The sequence below is a fragment of the Grammomys surdaster genome, unplaced genomic scaffold (genome assembly GCF_004785775.1).
Source record: "Grammomys surdaster isolate TR1022 unplaced genomic scaffold, NIH_TR_1.0 125769, whole genome shotgun sequence".
NCBI classification, from domain to species: Eukaryota; Metazoa; Chordata; class Mammalia; order Rodentia; family Muridae; genus Grammomys; species Grammomys surdaster.
The window spans coordinates 377856-399491 of record NW_021620600.1 but is presented as its reverse complement, the minus strand read 5'-3'; the positions used below and the strand labels follow the sequence as shown (position 1 = coordinate 399491).

Below are 21636 nucleotides of genomic sequence, written 5' to 3'. Positions count from 1 at the left end.
AGGCTGGCCTTGAACTCAGAGATCACCTGCCTGTGTGCTGGGATTAAATGCATGCAACACCACTGCCCGCTGGGATCTGAGCTTGTGATTGCCTTTGCTTACTCTCCCAGGTAGCAAGGATGATATGCCTCCACTGCGAGGCACGGCTATTTTGGAGACTCCATACTTCACTCTTTAAATTAAAAAAAAATACATATATATATATATATATATATATATACACACACACACATACGCATGTATGTATGTAGGTATGTATGTATGTATGTATATTTAACAGGGCTGGAGAGATGGCTCAGCATTTAAGAGCACTGGCTGCTTTTCCAGAGGCCCAGAATTCCATCCCCATCACAGACATGCAGGCAGAACACTAATGTACATAAATAAATAAATAAATAAATAAATAAATAAATAAATCTTTTTGAAAATGTTTGGGTTTGAGTGTTTTGCCTGCATGTGTGTCTGCAGCACTTTGCCTGGTGCTTCTGGACTTCAGAGGAGGGCATCAGGACCAAGGTTGCAGATGGTAGGAGCTGTCATGTGGGTGCTGGGAATTGAAGAGCAGTCGGTGTTCTAACTGTTGGCTTCCCTAACCCCTCTTTTCTTAAATAAAAGGTATATCTATCTTTGCTATGTTTGTTTGAGGCAGGGTTGATCTGTGTAGTACTGGCTGCCCTGGAGCTCACCGTGTAGACCAGGCTTGATGTGCATGCAAGGTTTCCCTGCATGTATGTATGTACGCAGTGTGCATGTCTGGTGTCTGCAAAGGACAGAGGAGGGTATTGCATCCCCTGGAACTGCAGTTACAGTTGGTTGTGGGCTACCATGTGGATTCTGGGAACTGAACCTGGACCCTCAGGAAGAACAGCAAATGTTCTTCACCACTGAGCCATCTCTCTAGCCCCTGTGAGTTCCTTTTAAGAGCAGAGTGTATCAGTTACGCCAACACCACTATCTGATAGCTGTGGACTAAAGCTTAAAGAAAGACATACACTCACACAGAGAGATGACCCTCTGTATTGGTGAGGTTCAGATCTGTGAATTCAACCAGCTATAGACCAAAAACATTCTCCCTTCCCTGCAAAACTGTTATCTAGGACAGATGCTGTGACTCAGTGTGGCGAGCTTGCTTAGCGTCACTCTGTGAGGAGCTGGGGGCGTGGCTCCGTGGTAGAGCCCCTGCCTAGAATCCATTTGAGGGGCTGGGAAAGCCCTGGGTTTAGTTCCTTACAGAACTCAGAAACACAAATACACGTATTAATTTACAGATCAGTGGGTGCCTACATAGAGAAGTAGGTCAGCACTTAAATGCACGTGTTTGTTCTTCATTTGTGGGGATAGGAATTGGAATTAGTAACAGTAAGATACTGTTGCAAAAGAAAACTAGTACATGGGGTATATTTATGTCTATATCTAAATCCACTCTGTGTGTGTGTGTGTGTGTGTGCGCGCTCGCTCGCATGTGTGCGCGCGCGCCGGTGTGTATTTGAGTGTGTTGAGGTCAGAGGCCACCCTTGGGTGTGAGTCCTCACTCTCCCCTTGTGTGTGACAGGCTCTCTTGCTCACCACTACAGTCTCCAAGCTCCCTGGTTTGTGAGCTTCAGGCAGTTAGCCCAGCTTCACCACTCATTCATTTCTTGGTGGAGCTCACCTGGGCTAGGGTGTGTGTGCATCACATTCTGTGGATCTGAACTCAAGTCCTGCTTGGGCAGCAAGCATTTCATCAATGAGCCCTGCCCATACCCTCTAGGAACATTTTAGGGAGATTTACAAGTTGTGTATGTGTGTGTGTGTGTGTGTGTGTGTGTGTGTATCCAGGGGCTCGGTGTTGATGCCTGCCAGCCAAGGGCTCTGCCACAGAGTCTGTTTCCTGCCTTCTGGAGCTGGGTAGTTTGTCTGGTTGTCTGTGAGTTAGGCAGAGTTTGATTGCCTGCTTTTTCCTAGTGCCCGACCCCAGTTGTGTGCCAGTGCACTTGAGTGATGTCAGGAGTTCCACAGGGTCAGGAACAGAAGTGCCTACACTCTGCTGTTCACCTGGCACCATCTTGGTCACCAGCATTCACTGCCGCTGAGAGAGGCACTGCCCACCCTCTTAGCACCCTCAAGGCAACTCTGCCTGGCTCAGTTGCTGGTGGTCTGACTCAAGCCTCCTGGGTGAACCGTATTCATCTCTCCAGCTCCTCCTCCAATGTCCCCTCTTCTGGCTGCTTCTTCAGAGCCCCAGTGGAGCCCAGGTAGCCTTTCAGGGGTGGCTGAGTCCCTACCCTCCCTTACCAGGTCAGGAGTTCCCGTGGCATGTATGAGAAGTGCTGACCCACAGAACTCAGGAGACTGATTAGGAAACGAGAGTGCTCAGGATCTCTTGTTGCTGGGGTTACGGACTATTGTGAACTGCCAAGGTGGCGGATTGAACCCAGCTCCTCTGTGAATGTAGCAAATGCTCTTACATGCTGAGCCATCTCTCCAGCCCTTTCCACTTTTAATTTTAATTTGTTTTATTCTTTTGAGATAGGGTCTTAATAAGTTGTCCAGGCTGGTCTTGAAGTCTAGATCCTCCTACCTTGTTCCTGCAAAAATGGGAAGAGACTGGTCTGTGCCTTAGTAGAGTGCTTGCCTAGTGTGCACAAAGCCCAGGGTTCCGCCCCCAACCCTGACTAAACTGGGCATGGTGGGAATCTGTGGATCTAGGCCTGGCCCTGGGGAGTTGAAAGCTGGAGGATCACAAGTTCAAAGGGTCCTCAGATATGGAGCTGATTTGATCCTAGGTTGGGCTATACAAGACCCTGTTTATTTTTATTTTTATTCTTATATTTTTGAGGGATTCTTGAGATGGGGCTTCTCTGGATAGACCAGGGTGTCCTGGAACTCACTTTCTAGACCAGGCTGGCCTTGAACTCCAAGATCCACCTGCCTCTGCCTCCAAAATGCCACTATCTGTGCCACCAGTGCCTAGCAAGACCCTATTTAAGAAAGTAACCAAAGCCTGGTGGTAGTGGCACACGCCTTTAATTCCAGTACTCAGAAGGCAGAGGCAGGTGGATCTCTTGGGTTCAAGACCAGCCTTGTCTGCAGAGTAAGTTCCAGGACAGTCAGGGATACATGGAGAAAAGGTGTCTCAGAGGAAAAGAAAACAAATAAAAAACTAACCAAAGCCTGGGATGGCAGGCCTGTGCCAGTGGCAGTCAATGCTGTCCTGGTGCCTTACTGAGCTCTTACTAGAGAAGGCTCTGTCTAGGGAAGAGGTTTACCTTACCTTGGAGGCCTCCCTCGAAGGGCTGGACACAGGCAGGCATGATAGCTGCTGCTGATGTGACTTGCTAGCTACATGTTTCTGATAGAAAGAAGCAGTCAAATTTATTTTCTCTGTGTGTGTGTGTGTGTTTCTGGCCATGTGCACATGCACACATGGGTACACATATCAAGGCCAGAGGTATTTCCTCGGTTGCTCTGTACCTTACTTGATGCAAATGGTCTCACTGATCCTGGAGCCTGTCTGGGGGATCTGCCCTCCACTACCCAGCACTGCAGTTGTGGATGTGTGCTTCTGTGCCCAGCAGTGTATGTGCTAGACACTGAGGCTCAGGTTCTTGTGTTTACACAGCAAGCACTTTGCCCGTGGAGCCATCTCTCCACCCCCAAAATTAATTTTAGCTATTTGTTTATATAACCCAACACATTCAGAATACTGTCATTGGAGTCAGTGACTTAAAATTCTTCCTCTGGTTCCAGTGCTAATGATGGAGCCCAAGACTTGGGTGTGCTAGGCAAGCTTGCCCACACTGAGCCTGCCCCTATCCCTTTGGGGATTGGTTGGTTTTGGTTTGTCGGCTCTTTGAGATAGGACCTCACTAGCTTTGTGGCCCAGGCTGGCTTCATACTCCAGGTCCATCTGCGTCCGTATCCCCAATGCTGGAGTCACAGGTGTGCCCGCATGATGGACACTCCATAGCATTCTAGCCCCGTGTGTTCCTGTTTCTTACCACCTATTTCAGTTTGCAGTAACCTTGGCCTGGTTGCTCAGGAGCTGCCTGTCTGCCATTGCCAGCCATAGTGTAGCTCTGAGATCAGAGTGCTAATTCCAGGGACTTCCTGTTAGAGTCACTGTCTGAGTGGAGTTTGTAGAACTGCTTGGGAATTAAGGGCAGAGGTGAGGGGATTTGTGGAGGAGAATGGTGTGAACGTTTATCTTCTCAGACCCTCCTCATTCACTTAGTGAATCCTGGAACTGACCAACTGTTAATAGAGTGCCTGCTGTATGCCAGGCATGGGCTGCAGCCCCTGAAGGCTCTCATAGCATACCCATGAAAAACATTATAGTTATAACAATACTGAGTTTCTTGGACAAAAGTGAGTGGAAAGCACTTCTCTAAGGAAGTTACAGGCGCCAGGACCAAAGGGCTAGAGCACAGGAGTGGCCAGAGGCCAAGGCCGATGTCCAGGGATAGGAAGGAGCAGAGAAGCAGAGAAAAGACTGCCAGAGGAACCGTTGTGTGCAGGTTGTGTTCAGGTGAGGTGGTGATGGTGTGTTGCAGTGCAGGGACATCTCTGAGGAGGGGCACGTGTAGGGCAAGGTGAGTGGACAGTGGAGTCTGGAGGTGTGGCCTGGAGGCTCCAGTGGGCAGTGAGAATGGTCAGAAACAGGTAGCATACAGACATGGGGCAGCAGACAGCCGGGCCTGGTATCACAAAGGGAATCTTCTGTCATAGCAGAGGTTTAGGGATAGTGTAGACATAAGGGTTAGGTGAGCTAGGACATGAGGAAGGAAAGGGTGGGAAAGGGTGCTTTTAGTTGCTGTTGCTGAGGGAGGCAACAGGAGCCAGCAGAGCTCTTCAGTGATTGGTTGGTCACAGCTTCTACCATGTGGTACTCAGGCAGAACATGAGACGTGGGCCTTTGGGCTCCCATGGCAGGGTGTAGACCCCTCCAAAACCAGCCCCAGCACCCTGCAGCTCATGGGCCACCGGGAGGAGGAAGGGGTGGTAGAAAGCTTATAACCTTGTCGCTGGTGGTTCCCTGTGGCCTTGTGTGCCTTGCCCTCTCTCCACAGGCAAGAGCAAAGAGGCTGAGATCAAGAGGATCAACAAGGAACTGGCCAACATCCGCTCCAAGTTCAAAGGCAGGCAGCTGGCCCAGGGTCTGGGGGGGATCCAGGGCCCAAGGTGCTTAGTAGAAGCTTCCTCACACTGCTCCTTGTCCCTTCCTTTGCCTCAGGGGACAAGGCCTTGGATGGCTATAGTAAAAAGAAGTATGTGTGTAAGCTGCTCTTCATATTCCTGCTCGGCCATGACATTGACTTTGGACATATGGAGGCTGTGAACTTGCTAAGCTCCAACAAGTACACGGAGAAGCAGATAGTGAGTGCAGGAGACCGGGTGGGCGCTGGGGCAGAGGGAGGAGGCTAAGGTCTGGACCCCTGGATCTGCAGGAAGGAGGACTCCGGTCTACACCACTGCATGCTGGTCTAGTGTCCTTTAGTCACAGGTGCCCAGCTGTCTCCTCTCTGCCCTACAGGGGTACCTGTTCATCTCAGTCCTGGTGAACTCGAACTCTGAGCTGATCCGGCTGATCAACAACGCTATCAAGAATGACCTGGCCAGTCGCAACCCCACCTTCATGTGCCTGGCCTTGCACTGTATTGCCAATGTGGGCAGCCGTGAGATGGGCGAGGCCTTTGCCGCGGACATCCCCCGAATCCTGGTGGCTGGGTAAGACACTAGGAGCCACAGCGAAAGGGTAAAAGCAGGAGATGAGAGCCAGCTTTGTTTATGGCACCAGCCTATGTCCTCCCACCTGGGCTTTAGACCACGGTGTGTCTGTCCCTCATGTCACCAGGCTGCCTAGAGGGTGTAAGGACCCACCCACCCAGTGGTCGTGTGTCTGAGACACAGCATTATTATCTCCGGTGGGGCCGGGCGGTGGTGGCGCATGCCTTTAATCCCAGCACTTGGGAGGCAGAGGCAGGCGGATTTCTGAGTTCGAGGCCAGCGTGGTCTACAGAGTGAGTTCCAGGACAGCCAGGGCTATACAGAGAAACCCTGTCTTGAAAAACAAAAAACAAAAAACAAAACAAAAAACCCAAAGTATCTCCTGTGGAAACAATGACTTATTTCCTCATCTTATTCAAGAGACAGCATCTGTCCTGTGCCTGCAGCACTGATGGCTGACACTGGTGCCACCAACAGAGGTGGACAGTCTTAGTGTCACCACCAGGAAAGTGTCCTGTGGTTACAGTGTCTGCTGGGGGAGGAAAGGCAGGGCTTTTAAACTAGCTGGGTCAGCTGGGCCCTGCATTGTCTGACTACCTCAGGAAGCTTCTCAGCTGGTGTTTGCTGAGCATTTCCATCTGTTTGTAACATGGCTCTGATTCTCAAAGCAGCGGTGGCAGGAGACCCTGTGTTCCCAAGTGCCAGGGTACCTGGAGATGCACAGGCGGACTGCAGCTGTAGCTCTGCTGATAGAGCCCTGGCCTGGCATGCAAAGGACCGTGGGGTCCTTTCACCTTGGTGCCTGTAAACCACATATGGAAGCAAGAGGAACAGAAGTTCAAGGTCATATTCTGGTAGTCAGTAGTTTCTAGGCTAGCCTGAGCTACATAAGATACTGTGTGGAAACAAACTCTTCTTTTTGTTTGTTTGTTTTTGTTTTGTTTTTAAGACAGGGTTTCTCTGTATAGCCCTGGCTATCTTGGAACTCACTTATGTAGACTGAGCTGGCCTTGAACTTAGAGATCCACCTGCTTTTGCATCTAAAGTGCTGGGGTTAAAGTGTGCACCACCACACCCAGCCTTTTCTAGGTTTTAAACTTATTTATGAAACTGGAGAGCTGGCTCAGTGGTTAAGAGCACTGGCTGCTCTTCCACAGGACCAGGGTTCAATTCCCAGCACCCACATGACAGCTCAAAACTGTCTGTAATTCTGGTTCCAGGAGATTGGATGCCCTCACACAGACATATATGTGGACAAAACACCAGGCACATAAAGTGAAAAATAAAGATAAATGCATCATCTTAATTTAATATTAAGTGTGTGTGCCAGAACAAACATTTTCTGAGGCAGTCTTTCTCTAACACACACACTCTCTTTTCCTCTCTCTCCCTCTAAATAATTTATTTTATGAACATCGATTGGTGCTTTGCCTGCATGCATGTCTGTGGTCGGATGTCAGATCCTCTGGAACCAGAGTTACAGACAGGTGTGGGTTCTGGGAATTGAACCTGGGTCCTCTGGAAAAGTAGCAAGTGTTTTTAACTACTGAGCTATCTCTCCAGCCCCCTAGGCTTATTTTTATCATTTTAAATCATGTGTAGGTGTGTGTGTCTGTGTGCAGGTGCACATCGGTGCAGGTGGCCAGCGCCAAAGGATTCTCTCTGGACCTGGAGTCACAGGAAGTTGAGAGCTACCTGACATGGGTGCTGGGAACCAAAGTTGGATCCTTGGAAGAGCAGCAAGTGCTCTTAACTACTGGGCCATCTCTCCAGTTCTGGGGGAAAAAAAAAGGCTTTCTTTAACAAATTAGAAGGGATTTTTCAGGATTTGATAGATAATGTTCTAGAACAGTCAAGAGTCAGTGATCACCTGAGGATCTGGGGGCCTTCTGCAAAAGGCCCAGCAGGTTCCAAGGCTCTGGATGTAGGTGTGTTGTCCACCAGGGATTCTCTGGGTGGAGGAGTGTGAGCGTGCGAGAGGCTGAGGGGTCTGCCTGTCTGTCAGGCAGGTGAATAACAGGAGCAGTGTTGTTTTTTAGAAGAATCACTGTGGCTGCCATGCCCAGAGGTGAGATTTCTATCCTGGCAGTAGACGAGGCACTGCTGCCGTTCTGGACAGGGAGGCTGATCTGGGTGCAGTGAAGCCTGTCGGAAGTGGAAGGACTGTGACAAATCTGAGGCCAGCCTGGGCTCCACAGGAAGACCCTATGTCAGAAAGAAAAGAAAGACTTTATTTTGATTTGAACAGAGGAGCAAGAGTTAATATTAGTTAATGGAGTCTTAAGGTAGCCAGTAAGTGAGGTGCATGAAGGCCCAGCCAGGAGCAGCCGACCCTGACAGAGGTGGCAGCCTGGGCTTCTAAGGCCTTTTGTGATCTGGGGGAGCTGAGTGTTGTATTTTGGGTAAGGGAGGAATGTAGCCTCTGGGAGTAGAGAAAAGCTTGTCCTAGTAGAGGCCGTGGGACACCACACATCAAAGTGTAGGTGTCCTAGAAATAAACGCCCCTGGGAACTGTATGCAAAATTACCTGTCTCCATCCTTGTCACAGAGCAGCCAGAGTTGGCTGCCAGCCTGCTCTGTGTGTTTTGTTTGAAATAGGGTATCATGTAGCCCAGGTTGGCCTTGAGCTGATCCTCCAGCTTCCTCAGACTTAATGCTGGGATTGCAGGCTCACACCTCCACAGCTGTCTCATCCTGCCTGGGTCACCAAACACCCCCAAGTTCACCTTTGGAGTGATGTAACCAGGCAAGGCTAAGCACCTGCTGTCCCAGAGGGTCCTTCAAAGATCTGTTATTTTTATTCTATGTGTATGGGTGTTTTGCCTACATATGTATATGCCCCATGTACATGTATGTAGTGCCCAAGGAGGAAGGCTGTGAACAGAAAAGAGAAGCAGCACGAAGGTGAGCCCTGAGGTGACCCAATGTGCTATGTCCAGGCAGGGCTAGAGGATGGGCTTGCATCCAGGAGGAAAAGGATTAAAAGGCCATTATGAGTGCAGCACTGGGGAAACTGAGGTAGGAGGTTTAAGAATTTACGAAGGTAATAGTTTAAAACTTGAAGTTTGAGCTAGGCTCTGACTAGGAGCACAGGCTGGTTGCTAGCTGCTTGTGGTTTGATTTGCTTGTTGAGATTGTCCAGTGTGACCCGGTCTGGCCTTGAACTCACTTAGTAGCTGAGCGTGACCTTCAGCAGTTCCTCCTGCTCCTTAGCCTCTGAATTCAGACAGACATACAGTGTCTATTATCTGTTTGTTTGTTGTGAGGTAGGATCTACTGTACAGCCATAGCTGGTGTGGACTTGTGGTGAGTCCTGCTTCCTGAGTGTTGCCAGACAGCCATGGACCGCCATGCCTAGCTCACATCTGTTAACTGTGCACGAGGCACTGGTTTTTTATGTACTCTTATGTGCGACCATTAACCACTACCCAATTCCAGGGCACTGTTGTCACTCCTCGAGGGAGCGGGCCTTGTGCTGTGGGCAGGTCTGTCACTCCGTCACTCCCTCACGCCTTGGAGCCCACTGGTCCATGCTGAGGCTTTGTCTCAAGTGACGTGAAATGTGAAGTGACCAGGTCTGTGGCTTTCTCTCAGTAAGGTGTGTTTGAGTTTGTTCATCTGTGGTGGCTGTCAGACTTGATGTCTGGTGCTGGGGAGATGGCTCAGTTGGTAGAGTGCTCGTGGTACAGGCATGAGGACCTTGTGTTTGGAATCCACAAGCACACATACGACAGCTCAGCATCTTTACTTATAATCCCAACCATGGGCTGCCAGGACGGAAGGGTGCTGAGGCCTGCCCAGCCACCTTCTCAGTGAGCTTCAGGTCAGTGAGAGAGCCTATCTAAAAATAAGATAGACAGCTACAGAGGAGGTTTCTGGTGTTGATTTCTGGTTTTCATGTGCATACGCACACACATACATACACAAAACCTGCACAGCATACACATACACTGCACACACTATAAACATGCACACTATACAGACATATATACTATATATACACACATACACACATGGGCAGGGACACACACACTAGCTTGACAGAGTATGTTCTATGTGTCCATTGTCACAAAACTCTACCTTTTGGCAGACATGCTGCTCTCTTCTGAGTGGCGTCTTTAGTACTCTTGTGTTGGCTCCTAGCTGTGAAACTGCTAGGTCAAGGTTTTTAAGACTGCGTTTCTCTGTGGAGTCCTGGCTGTCTTCGAACTCACTCTGTAGACCAGGATGACCTCAAATTCACAAAAATCCACCTGCCTCTGCTTCCTGAGTGCTGGGATTAATGGTATGTGCCACCATGCCTGGCCTGGGTTGATTTTGTTTTGAGACAGAATTTTGTTTGTTTGTTTGTTTGTTTGGGTGGGGGAGACACAGTCTCATAGACCCTGGGCTGACCTTGAAGCCACTGTGTGGCCCATAATTATCTTTAAAGCCTCTGCCCCAGTCTCACAAGTGTTATAGTTGTTTGTTTGGCTCAGCTACCAAACCTATCTGCAGACTCTCCTCTTACCTTATTTTAAAGATTTGTGTTGCAGTAAATATTATTTGGGGGTTCCCACCTACCTCAGATCATTTAGTTCCCAAATAAAAGACACAAAACCTTTATATTTACAATGAGCCTTAAAGCACTGCAGCTGGGCAGACGTCAGTCCTCTATGCTACTTTGTCCACTTCTGTCAATAACTCTGAGATAGGACTCTCCATGTTCTGCCTGGGCCACTCCTACTCCAAGGGGCCATCCCTCGTGGCCATGCGCTCATGAACCACCTACCCCTACTTTGTCTTTCTCTCTCCCCTCTCCTCATGGCCTCTGCTTAAGACTCCTACCCAAGCCCTGGGAATCAAAATCTTGCCTATGTCTCTCTTCTGCCCAGCTACGGCTGTAGGCATCTTTATTAACAATCAGGGATAACTTGGAGGGCAAGGTTACATAGCATCATTACTTGATGTATGTGAGGATCTCCTCATAGGTGGTAACCCGATCTTGGGGTCCTGTATTTAGCATTACAATACATAGCAACCGTGTGTGTGTGTGTCTATGTCTGTGTGTCTGTGTGTGTCTGTGTCTGTGTGTGTGTGTCTGTGTGTGTGTGTGTCTGTGTGTGTGTGTGTCTGTGTGTGTGTGTCTGTGTGTGTGTGTGTGTGTCTGTTTGAGTTCATGCATTTGAGTAGAGATGCTCTTAGAGGTCAGAAGAGGGAATAAGATCCCCACTGTTGGGAGTTAACAAGTTGGCTATGAACTGCCAACTTGGGTCCTGAGCAGTGTGTATTAACCACTGAGCCGCCTCCACTCTTGCCTTGACCCTTCTATTTTTATTTTAAGACAAGGTCTTACTGGGCATGGGGGCATGTGCTGTTACTCAGCACTCAGGACAGATTTACGTGAATGTGACACTACTCTAAAACACACAGTGGGTTCTAGGCTAGCCAGGGCTCCATGGTAAGAGACTGTCTCAAAATGGGTGGGGCGAAGGGCTTGCTTTATTGCCAGCCGGAGCCTGAACTCTCTGTTGTCTAGACTGCCTTTGAATTTAACTGTCATCCTTCCTCAGCCTCCTTAGGGCTTGAATCACAGATATGTGTTACCAGCCCCAACTTATCCCAACTTTAAAACATATTTATTTTTCTGTGAATGTGTGCTTATGTGTACTGGATATGTACAGGACACCACAGAGACTATTGCATGTCCTCTGACTTTGCCCTCTCCCTTCCTGCTTCCCTGAAGTCATCATCGTCTGGATTCACAGTTGTGTCCATCTTTCCTACCTGGCTGCAGCACATTGGTCTGTCTTCTCCTGTGTAGTTTCACAGTTACTGAGCAGGAAGTGTACAGGAAGACAAAGAAGCCCACCTCTTCACTGGAGAGTTGATACAGGAAGCAGGCTGGGGCTGAGCTCCGTTGGCTAAGTGCTTGCCTTGCAAACCTAAAGCCCTGGTTTCTACCCACAGCACCGTATAAACCTGTGTGAGAGTGCATGTCTCAGTCTGAATGTAGAGAAGGGGTCAGGAGTTGAAGGTGCTCCTTGGCTAAAGAGTGAGTTCCAAGCCAGGCCTGGAGGCACACGCCTTTAATCCCAGCACTCGGGTGGCAGGCAGATCTCTGTGAGTCCAAGGCCAGTCTGGTCTACAGAGTCAGTTCCAGGATAGTCGGGGCTATACAGAGAAACCCTATCTCAAGAAACAAAAAAAGGGGGGAGGGATCAAGACTAGCATGGATTAAAAGACCCAATCAGTCAACTAATAAATAAGTTAAAGAGAAAGCCGCAGAGCTGAGGTGTAGCTGGAAGGTGGCAGAGGACTTGCCTGGGTTCCAGCCTCAGCTTCTTATAAATTGTGCACACCTGTAATCTCAGCCAAAGGGTCAGAAGTTGAAGGGCAACCTTGGCTCTTGAGGCCCTGATTGCAGTGCAAGAGGCTAAAGTTCAAAATTGTCAGCCTAGAATACTGGATGGGAAGGACAGGACCTCTAAGACTTCAAGGAGAACGGTTTTCCCCATCTCCTCTGATTTGTTCTGTTCCCGACTCATCGGTTGTCGGCAAGGTCTTAGAGCTCAGATGTGTTCCATAATGTGTCTGCTAGTCTCTTCATAATCTACAGCAATGCAGGTAACATGAAGGGGCTCAAGACGCAGGGCCGAGCTAGCCTGCACATTTTGCCTGGCCTTGCCAATTGTTTTGTAGATGAGGAGACAGTCCCTGGAGCAGTCAGGGTAGTGTCCAGGTGCTTTGGGGTTGCCCTGGCTGCCTGTGTTCTATCCTGGTCACATGGCAACAGGTAGGATGATGGGTGCCCCAGGGCCATGTAGCCCTGACTGCCCCTCGGTGTCCCCACAGAGACAGCATGGACAGCGTGAAGCAGAGTGCAGCCCTGTGCCTACTGAGGCTCTACAAGGCCTCGCCTGACCTGGTGCCCATGGGCGAGTGGACAGCACGTGTGGTGCATTTGCTCAATGATCAGCACATGGTGAGGTGCCCGGCTGCCCCGCCCGCATGCCTGAAGCCCCTGTCTTGACTTCTGCCCCATCTCTCTCCTGACGTTCCAACCCAGATCTCATGTTCTTAGTGTGTATGCCCTGCCTGGTTTTCAAGAAACCTTCCTCCTTCCTTGATAACTCCTTGGCTGCCTAGGACTGTCCTCATCTCTGATGCAGCACCTTAAAAAGATTTGCATATTTCTGAGCCTAGAGATCCCATAGCAAGTTGACTGTCTTACAAAGACTTATCCCACCCAAGGCTCCCAGTAGCCCACCTGCTACTGACTCCCGAGGTGCTTACCCTGATGCCAGGGCCTTCCCAGTGACACCCAGCATGAAGTCCCTCATGCCTGAGCTCCTTGCAGGGAGTGGTCACAGCTGCTGTCAGCCTCATCACCTGTCTCTGCAAGAAGAATCCGGATGACTTCAAGACCTGTATCTCCCTGGCCGTGTCTCGCTTAAGCCGGGTGAGTGTGCTGTCACACTGGCCGTGGGAGGGTCAGGCTCCCCTGTGTCTGTGGTATCTGTCTCTCCTCCCTTCCCTAAAAGGCAAGCCAGTCTGTGCTTAAAAGCTAAGGCTCTGCATTGGTTTCACTTCTTTGTGCTGTTTTCCCTGCCTGGCTCGGGCTAGTGTCAGTGTGGTGTGCAGCATAGTTACTGTGGCTAAGATGCTGAGAGCTCCCTGCCTGCTCCTCTTCTGTCTTTGTCTGTCTACACACCCCTCCTCTGCCTCCCACCGCCTCCATCCCTGTCCTCAGAGCACCCAAACCTTCTGTGTGCCTGGCTCTCTATGTCTGAGTCAGACCTTAAGGCGGCCCTGTCCTGCTGAGAGGGAGTGTGACAGGGATGGTGACTCAGTCACAGACTGCCAAGAAGGGCTGTGGACCGTGGATTGAGCTCAGCACCATGCGCACCTTGTGGAGGCCCTGGTCTAGTTTGGGAAGCAGGAGAGCTTCTGGGAATGGCAATCCAATGGAGACTCAGAAAAAAAAAAAAATGAAAATACTGTCTGGGGAGGCCATAAGTGTTTCAGGTCTTTAGGGAGAAGGAACACGTATGCCTACCATTCATTCTGTCCCCAGCCTCTTGTTACCACACATCTGAATGTATTAGGTGCCAGGCCCGACAGGGTACAGAGATGAGGTCACTGTTGCGTAGGACACGTGGTCATGCCACTGGCACAGAGCACTGTGGGGAAGGCTTCCTGAAGGTTGTTGGGTTTTTGTTTTTTGTTTTTTTGTTTTTTTTTTTTTTTTTGTCAGAAGCAGGGTTTCTTTGTGTAGTCCCGGCTATCCTGGAACTAGCACTGTAGATCTGGGTTGGCCTGAAACTCATAGAGATCTGCCTGCTTCTGCCTCTGGAGTGCTGGGACTAAAGGCTTTTGCCACCACTGCCCAGCTTGCAGAAGGATTTTCGAGGTGGAGTCGGAAGTTACCCTGAGGAGTGATTGTCATACGATCTTCTGACCTGTACTGGACCAGGGACGGAGGAAGGATCAGACCCAGCTCCTGACCCTTCAGTAGTTCTCTGTGCTGAGGATGCAGGAACCATGGTGGTTAAGGCTGTAAGAGGCAGAGCCCAGGAGTAAGTAGAGAGGCTCTGCCTGTCCTAGCGACTGTCACACAGGGAACTAGTACAGACTTTTGTTCTCTCCACTGTTACCAGCATTGCTTGGAAAATTCAGAGTGAGGTGCTGGGGCACAGTGCACTGAGGAGGCTGAAGCAGGAGGATCTTTGAGACCATCAGGCTTAGTTCTGGTCCCATCCTCAGGCTACTCTATGTCTTGGTGTGACCATGTGTCCTTCAGGGGACAGGCTTCTCTGCTGCTTCCACCCATCATTCCTTCCTTCTACAGATTGTCTCCTCAGCCTCCACCGACCTCCAGGACTACACGTATTACTTCGTTCCTGCACCCTGGCTCTCTGTGAAGTTACTGCGGCTGCTACAGTGTTACCCACCGCCAGGTAAGGTCTGTGGAATGCCAGCATTCCCTCTTCTCCTGAGCAACTCTATGCCTCCAGACTCATGGGAGGCCTTGGATGAGTGTGTGTGTGTTGGGGGGGGGGGTTCAACCTGATGCCCTGCCCTGTGTGCACCTGGGGTGGCATAGCTCGTCCTGTCTTAGGCCCAGCAATTTTTCATAGCCTCCATCCTGTGGAGTGAGCTGGTTACCATGCCTGCTTTACAGAGGAGGTCCATTGCCTCACTCTGCCTGGCAGCTGCCTGTGCAGCTGGGGTCTGGCTGGGATCCCTCTACCACAGTAGTGAGGCGCTCTAGGGACGGGACCCCTCTACTACAGTAGTGAGGCGCTCTGGGGACTGGATCCCTCTACCACAGTAGTGAGGCGCTCTGGGGACAGGACCCCTCTACCACAGTAGTGAGGCGCTCTGGAGACGCCGATCACCTTGTTTGCTGTGAAACTCAGAACCCCTGGTTCCAAGTAGTGTGCAGTGGCCTTCGAGGCTGGTAGTCCAGTCTCTTGACCTCTGTGGATAGCTCTGTGGGAACGCTCGAGCTCCATGGTGGCTCTGGGATAGGCTCCTGGGTTCTCCATACTTCTGTGAGAAACCTAAGGAACATCAGTGCAGCAGAAGGGGAAACTGAGGCTCATGAGAGTGGAGACTCATTTCCAGCAGAGTCAGTACTGGGGGCGGGGGGAGCCCAGCCCGGGCCTGCCAGGCTTGAGGGCACTGGGCCCTCCCAAGGAGGATGAGCACAGGCTGCAGTCTTTGGAGCCCACTGAGCAGAGGGCTCAGCCCCTTACCTCTCCCTTCCCCCCAGAGGATGCGGCTGTGAAAGGGCGGTTAGTGGAGTGTCTTGAGACTGTGCTCAACAAGGCTCAGGAGCCTCCCAAGTCCAAGAAGGTGCAGCACTCCAATGCCAAGAACGCTATCCTCTTTGAGACCATTAGTCTCATTATTCACTATGACAGGTGCTGTGGGCAGAGCGTGGGCAGGTGGGGCCCTGGCCTGAGGGAGGGAGGCTGACGTCTAACACCTGGTCTGAGGGACAGCAGGCCTGGGAGAGGACAGGTGTGAGATGGTCCCCTGAGGTGGATGCTGAATCGCCATGTATCTTGTTGTTCAGTCCTGCATGCAGAGGACTGAGGTCAGGGCTGGATTCTACTGGCCATATCCCAACTCTAGTGCTTATCTCTATCTGGGCTCCCGAGGGTCCTTGGAGGGACACAGTAGGTTGCTGGGGTGGGCGGAAGTGAGGCGCCTGGTTCTTAGGCTCACATCTCATCTCCGTCTATACTCCACTTGTGCCTGCCAGTGAGCCCAACCTCCTGGTCCGTGCCTGCAACCAGCTGGGCCAGTTCCTGCAGCACCGGGAGACGAACCTGCGCTACCTGGCCCTGGAGAGCATGTGCACACTGGCTAGTTCTGAGTTCTCCCACGAGGCCGTCAAGACCCACATTGATACTGTTATTAATGCCCTCAAGGTACAGCCCTCTGCCCCACTCCGTGTGGCCTGGTGCTTGGTGGCCCTACACTGGGCCCAATGTGGCATAGATCCCAGCTTGTTCCTGCTCTCCTTTCCTCAGACGGAACGTGACGTCAGTGTGAGGCAGCGAGCAGCTGACCTCCTGTATGCCATGTGTGACCGGAGCAACGCCAAGCAGATTGTGTCAGAGATGCTGCGGTACCTGGAGACTGCCGACTATGCCATCCGAGAAGAGATTGTGAGCCTAGAGGACAGGGCTACACCCCTGAGTGTTAGGGAGGAGGGCTAGCACTTGGACCACAGTATAAGGGAGAAGGGCTGGGCTCTGGCCCCTTAGGTCGAAGGAGGAGTGTGGAGACTGAACCTCTAGGTCTAAGGGAAGAAGACTAAGAGTTAGGAATCCTGGATCTCAGGGAGGGGTCTGTGGAGGGAACGGTCTGTGGAGGGAAGGGTCTGTGGAGGGAGGGGCCTGGGGAGGGAGGGGCCTGGGGAGGGAGGGGCTTGGGGAGGGAGGGCCTCTGGTTGTTAAGATGGGGCCAGCCATAGATCATAGTCAGCCTCCCATGGGCATAATTGTCCACTCACTCACACACACATTGCCACGTCCCATCACAGGTGCTGAAGGTGGCCATTCTGGCTGAGAAGTACGCCGTGGACTACAGCTGGTATGTGGACACCATCCTTAACCTCATCCGCATTGCGGGTGACTATGTGAGCGAGGAGGTGTGGTACCGAGTGCTGCAGATCGTCACCAACCGTGACGATGTCCAGGGCTATGCCGCCAAGACAGTGTTTGAGGTGAGCAGCCTTCACTTTGACCCTATCATGGAGCTTGGCTGCCAGTCAAGCGCAGCTGGGCAATCCTATGCCCTACTGGCAGGGGCCAGCATCTGCTTAGCTCCAGCCTTGGCTCAGTTACCCAGGGAACAGGGGAGCTGCAGCTTTGGGACCTTCCCGGGTGTGAAGCATACACAGCATGTGTGTCGAGTCTCTGCAGGAGAGCTGCCCCACACTCCTCCCTCTGCAGTGCTCCCCAGGCTCAGAGGGTCGCAGTCAGTCGTGACAGGGCACGGGCGGCAGTGCTTAAGAGGGTAAAGTGCCCGCTGTGCAAGTATTCATGTAGAAGCTGAGTGTGTGTGTGCGCGTTTGTGTGTGTGCGTGTGTAACTCCAGCACTGTGCGGCAGAGACAGGTAGGTTCTGGGAGCTGGCTGGCCAGTGAGGCTAGCCAGAATGGGAACTCTGTGTTCAGTGAGAGACCCTGTCTCAAAAAATAAGGTAGGGAGTGATTGAGGAAGACGCCTGACACCTTCTGGCCTTCGTATCCTTGCACATGGGCATGCAGTCGTGTGTGCCCACGTGTACACACAGAGCATGGGGTGAAAGCTACTCATGGCTGTCCAGGAAGTAATCAAGGGTAATGCACCCCCTAGTGCCCTCCGTTTTCCAGGTAGGTTCCACTTCACACAGTTTTTAGGACCTTCCTAAACAGTGCCAGCGGCTGGGGACCAACACTAGACATGTGGTCCGTGTGGGAGGTCTCAATCACACTGTAACACTGAGTTGGGCTAATCACGCCTCAGCTCCCCGGGCCTCAGTCTCCCTGTGTACATTTGCTGGTTTCATAAGGACTCTCCTATCTCTCCTATCCTTGTCCTCACACTGCCCTCTCTTGCCCCCTCACAGGCCCTCCAGGCCCCAGCCTGTCATGAGAACATGGTGAAGGTCGGTGGCTACATCCTTGGGGAGTTTGGGAACTTGATTGCTGGGGACCCACGTTCCAGGTGAGAGAGCCTCATTCTGGGGGACCTCTGAGGGGCCTGGGGAAACCAAGAGCCTGGGAGCTGGGAAAGATGGGATTCCTAGGGACCCTCTCAACACACATCCCAGTTACCCCTGCATGAGGACACAGCCTCATCTGGGAGTGTGGGTAACAGGCACGCCTGCTGACGCCTCTCCCTCACAGCCCGCCCGTGCAGTTCTCGCTGCTGCACTCCAAGTTCCACCTGTGCAGCGTGGCTACGCGCGCTCTGCTGCTCTCCACCTACATCAAGTTCATCAACCTCTTCCCTGAGACCAAGGCCACCATTCAAGGTGTCCTGCGTGCCGGCTCCCAGCTGCGCAACGCTGACGTGGAGCTACAGCAGCGGGCAGTGGAGTACCTCACCCTCAGCTCCGTAGCCAGCACCGATGTTCTGGTCAGAGCCAATGCCCCCGTCCTTGGGACCACCCACCCTCTAGGGCCAGAAGTGCCCCTGACCTCCTATCCTGCCCACAGGCCACGGTGCTAGAAGAAATGCCCCCATTTCCTGAGCGGGAGTCGTCCATCTTGGCCAAACTGAAGCGCAAGAAGGGCCCTGGGGCAGCCAGTGCCCTGGATGACAGCCGCAGGGACACCAGTAGCAATGACATCAATGGAGGCGTGGAGCCCACCCCCAGTACTGTGGTGAGCCCAGTTATGGACCATGTGCCCAGGCTGGGTCCACTCTGCCTTGCCCTGTCTCACCTATACCCTGTCTTACCTTGATTGCAGTCAACCCCCTCACCCTCCGCGGACCTCTTGGGGCTGCGGGCAGCCCCTCCCCCTGCTGTACCCCCGGCTCCTGTAGGCGGGAACCTCCTGGTGGATGTCTTCTCTGACGGCCCCACTGCACAGCCCAGCCTGGGGCCCACTCCTGAGGAGGCCTTCCTCAGGTACCTCCTGTCTTTGTCCTACTCAGTCCCACCCCTTCCGTCTCCCTCCTGCTCTGGTTGCCACTCTGGACTCCGCTGCCCTAGCTACTCTTGCTGTCCTTTTCCCATAGCTGTGTCTCAGTCCACTCTTCCTTCTCTCCTTCCTCTTGCCTCTCTTTCCCTGGCCCTCTTGCTGCCTCTCTGGGATTGGCTGCCTGCCACACCTGTCTTCTCTGTCTACCCTGGGATTGGATGGCCCAGCGAGCTGGAGCCCCCTGCCCCTGAGAGCCCCATGGCTTTGTTGGCTGACCCAGCTCCAGCTGCTGAGTAAGGGGTGGCCTCTGGCTTTGGGTTGATGGATATCCCCAGGGTGGGCTTTAGGGGTTCCTGATGGCTGGCAAATGCAGGGTTAGAAAATAGTGAAAGTTGGGGTTCTTAGGAGACCTCTGCTGGGGTCCCACTCCCATAACTGAGGATCTCTGGGGAAGCTTGGCCTATAGGTTCTGGGGATCGGCCTTCAAAGAGAGTATTGCCTGTGCCTCTCTCCTCCAGTCCCAATCCCTACACACCTCACTTCTTCCTTTCCCCCAGCCCAGGTCCTGAGGACATAGGCCCTCCCATTCCAGAAGCGGATGAACTGTTGAATAAGTGAGTTCTGGGTGAGGTGGGCAGGGAGTGGGGAACGGAAGGGAGCCCAGAGATGGGTGGGCAGGGCTCCCCCTTCTGACTCCCACCACCCCACCTAGGTTCGTGTGCAAGAACAGTGGGGTCTTGTTTGAGAACCAGCTGCTGCAGATTGGAGTCAAGTCTGAGTTCCGGCAGAACCTGGGTGTGTCCTGGTGGCCCAGAGGTGGAATGGGGGTACTGAAGGGGTGGGGTTGTTGGCAGCATCCCCTGGCTGGGCTGGTGGCAGGGTATGGGATCAGAGGAGCTTGAATGGAGCCCTCACCCACCCGCTGCAGGCCGCATGTATCTCTTCTATGGCAACAAGACTTCCGTGCAGTTCCAGAGCTTCTTGCCCACTGTGGTCCACCCTGGGGACCTCCAGACTCATATCCTGTGCTCTTGAGCCCCAACCCACCCGTGTAGGCCACTGGGAAACAGACTCAGCAGGTCCACAGCTGTTGAGCCCTCACTGAGTTAGGCACGTCACTCATAAAGCTGTATGCATAGTAGGTAGGCCTCTTTCCTCTGGCACAGGTGACAGCAACCCAGTATACAGGATGTATGACTCCCAGCACACCAGGCACCTTACCTTTGCTGATGTGCTTCTGTTTGGGGATCTTGCACTCAGGTTAACTAGGGATGCCCAGTGTTGGCCCTGCAGTGCATCCGCTGAGTGACTTGCCTTCTAAGAAGTAGGTTCTCCCTCTCTGCTGATGAGGATCTTTTGGTTAATATAGCCTAGGCTGTCCTCCGCTCACTCTACAGACTAGGCTAGCTTTGAGTCAAGGTGAGTCTTCTGTCTGCCTCCCAGGTGCTGTGAGAATAGGTGTGCAGCAGTGAGTCTGGCTTCCTAGGCCTTTTGAAAGAGCAGTTGAGATGTCCTGGAAGGTGTGTGGCAGAGCCAGGCCCCTCTCCCTTATATGGGCCTAAGTCCAGGCTAGACAACTTGGTCTGAAGTAGGACAGGGTAGGTGAGTATATAGATACCAGCCGTCCCAGTGAAGTCAGGCCTGTGTACAGATGGTGACAGTACTTGCTTCCCTCTGGCTGCATGACCACCTCTAACAGACATGTTCCGGTGCGGTGCTGGATGACGTCATCCAGCCCTCTGGACGTTTTCATGTACCTACTTTACACTAGAGGCTAAGAAAATACCAGCTTGCCCACCAGGATCCATGTGGCTCGTTGCCCATTGGAGCCAGGAGTGGAGGCTGGAGGATATTCCTTAGTGTCCCACATCTCACAGGAGGAAGGAGGGGTAGGTGAGTCTGCAGTTGGCCCAGAGCCTCTAGCGGACTCGGGCTTGTGCTGCCCCATGCTGCCTCAGTTGTGCCACTGCTGGCTGTCCCTGGCTTCCTTGACTATGGGGCCACAGCTGGCGGTGCAGACCAAGCGTGTGGCTGCACAAGTGGACGGTGGCGCACAGGTGCAGCAAGTACTCAACATTGAGTGTCTGCGAGACTTCTTGACGCCACCATTGCTGTCCGTGCGCTTCCGGTGAGTGGGAGCAACACAGTGTGGGGTGTGGGGCAGTGAGGCAGGCGCTTCAGGGATGGGGCCTGCCTGAGCTGCTCCTCATCTGCTCAGGTACGGTGGCACTGCCCAGTCCCTCACTCTGAAGCTCCCAGTGACCATCAACAAATTCTTCCAGCCCACAGAGATGGCGGCCCAAGACTTTTTCCAGCGCTGGAAGCAGCTGAGCCTGTGAGGGGCGGGGCTGAGAGGCGGGGCGGGGCTGAGGGGCAGGGCTCCAAATGCCTGACAAGTGCTTTCAACCTCCCAGCCCCCTGCAGGAGGCACAGAAAATCTTCAAAGCCAACCACCCCATGGATGCTGAAGTTACTAAGGCTAAGGTGAGAGAGACTGGGTGTTTAAGGGGTGCTGGCCACTGGATGGACCAGTTCTCACATGAGAATTTAGCCTGCAGTAGGCTGGAGGCTTCTCACCTCTGCTTCTCTAATACCCACTCTGTTCTAGCTTCTGGGGTTTGGCTCTGCTCTTCTGGACAATGTGGATCCCAACCCTGAGAACTTTGTGGGTGCTGGAATCATCCAGACGAAAGCCCTGCAGGTGGGGTGTCTGCTTCGGCTGGAGCCCAATGCCCAGGCCCAAGTGAGTGCTGAGCGTGGACCTCCCTGTGACTCCACGTTCCTTGCACCCAGCCCCTCTCC

The 21636-nt window shown here is 52.4% G+C and overlaps 1 protein-coding gene across 1 annotated transcript in view; it reads left to right on the top strand.

The window, feature by feature from the left end:
* Positions 1-21636, top strand: part of Ap2a1 (adaptor related protein complex 2 subunit alpha 1) — a 30518-nt gene that overhangs the window by 8356 nt on the left and 526 nt on the right. The window contains exons 2-22 of the mRNA XM_028789001.1: positions 5049-5117; positions 5213-5355; positions 5513-5706; positions 12541-12670; positions 13046-13147; positions 14537-14645; positions 15464-15614; positions 15959-16127; positions 16230-16367; positions 16745-16927; positions 17814-17911; positions 18094-18325; positions 18406-18573; positions 18661-18821; positions 19392-19448; positions 19547-19629; positions 19763-19852; positions 20839-20962; positions 21053-21169; positions 21249-21318; positions 21443-21577. Coding sequence (XP_028644834.1) covers positions 5049-5117; positions 5213-5355; positions 5513-5706; positions 12541-12670; positions 13046-13147; positions 14537-14645; positions 15464-15614; positions 15959-16127; positions 16230-16367; positions 16745-16927; positions 17814-17911; positions 18094-18325; positions 18406-18573; positions 18661-18821; positions 19392-19448; positions 19547-19629; positions 19763-19852; positions 20839-20962; positions 21053-21169; positions 21249-21318; positions 21443-21577 — 2723 coding nt within the window. The remainder of the gene's footprint in view (positions 1-5048; positions 5118-5212; positions 5356-5512; positions 5707-12540; positions 12671-13045; positions 13148-14536; positions 14646-15463; positions 15615-15958; positions 16128-16229; positions 16368-16744; positions 16928-17813; positions 17912-18093; positions 18326-18405; positions 18574-18660; positions 18822-19391; positions 19449-19546; positions 19630-19762; positions 19853-20838; positions 20963-21052; positions 21170-21248; positions 21319-21442; positions 21578-21636) is intronic.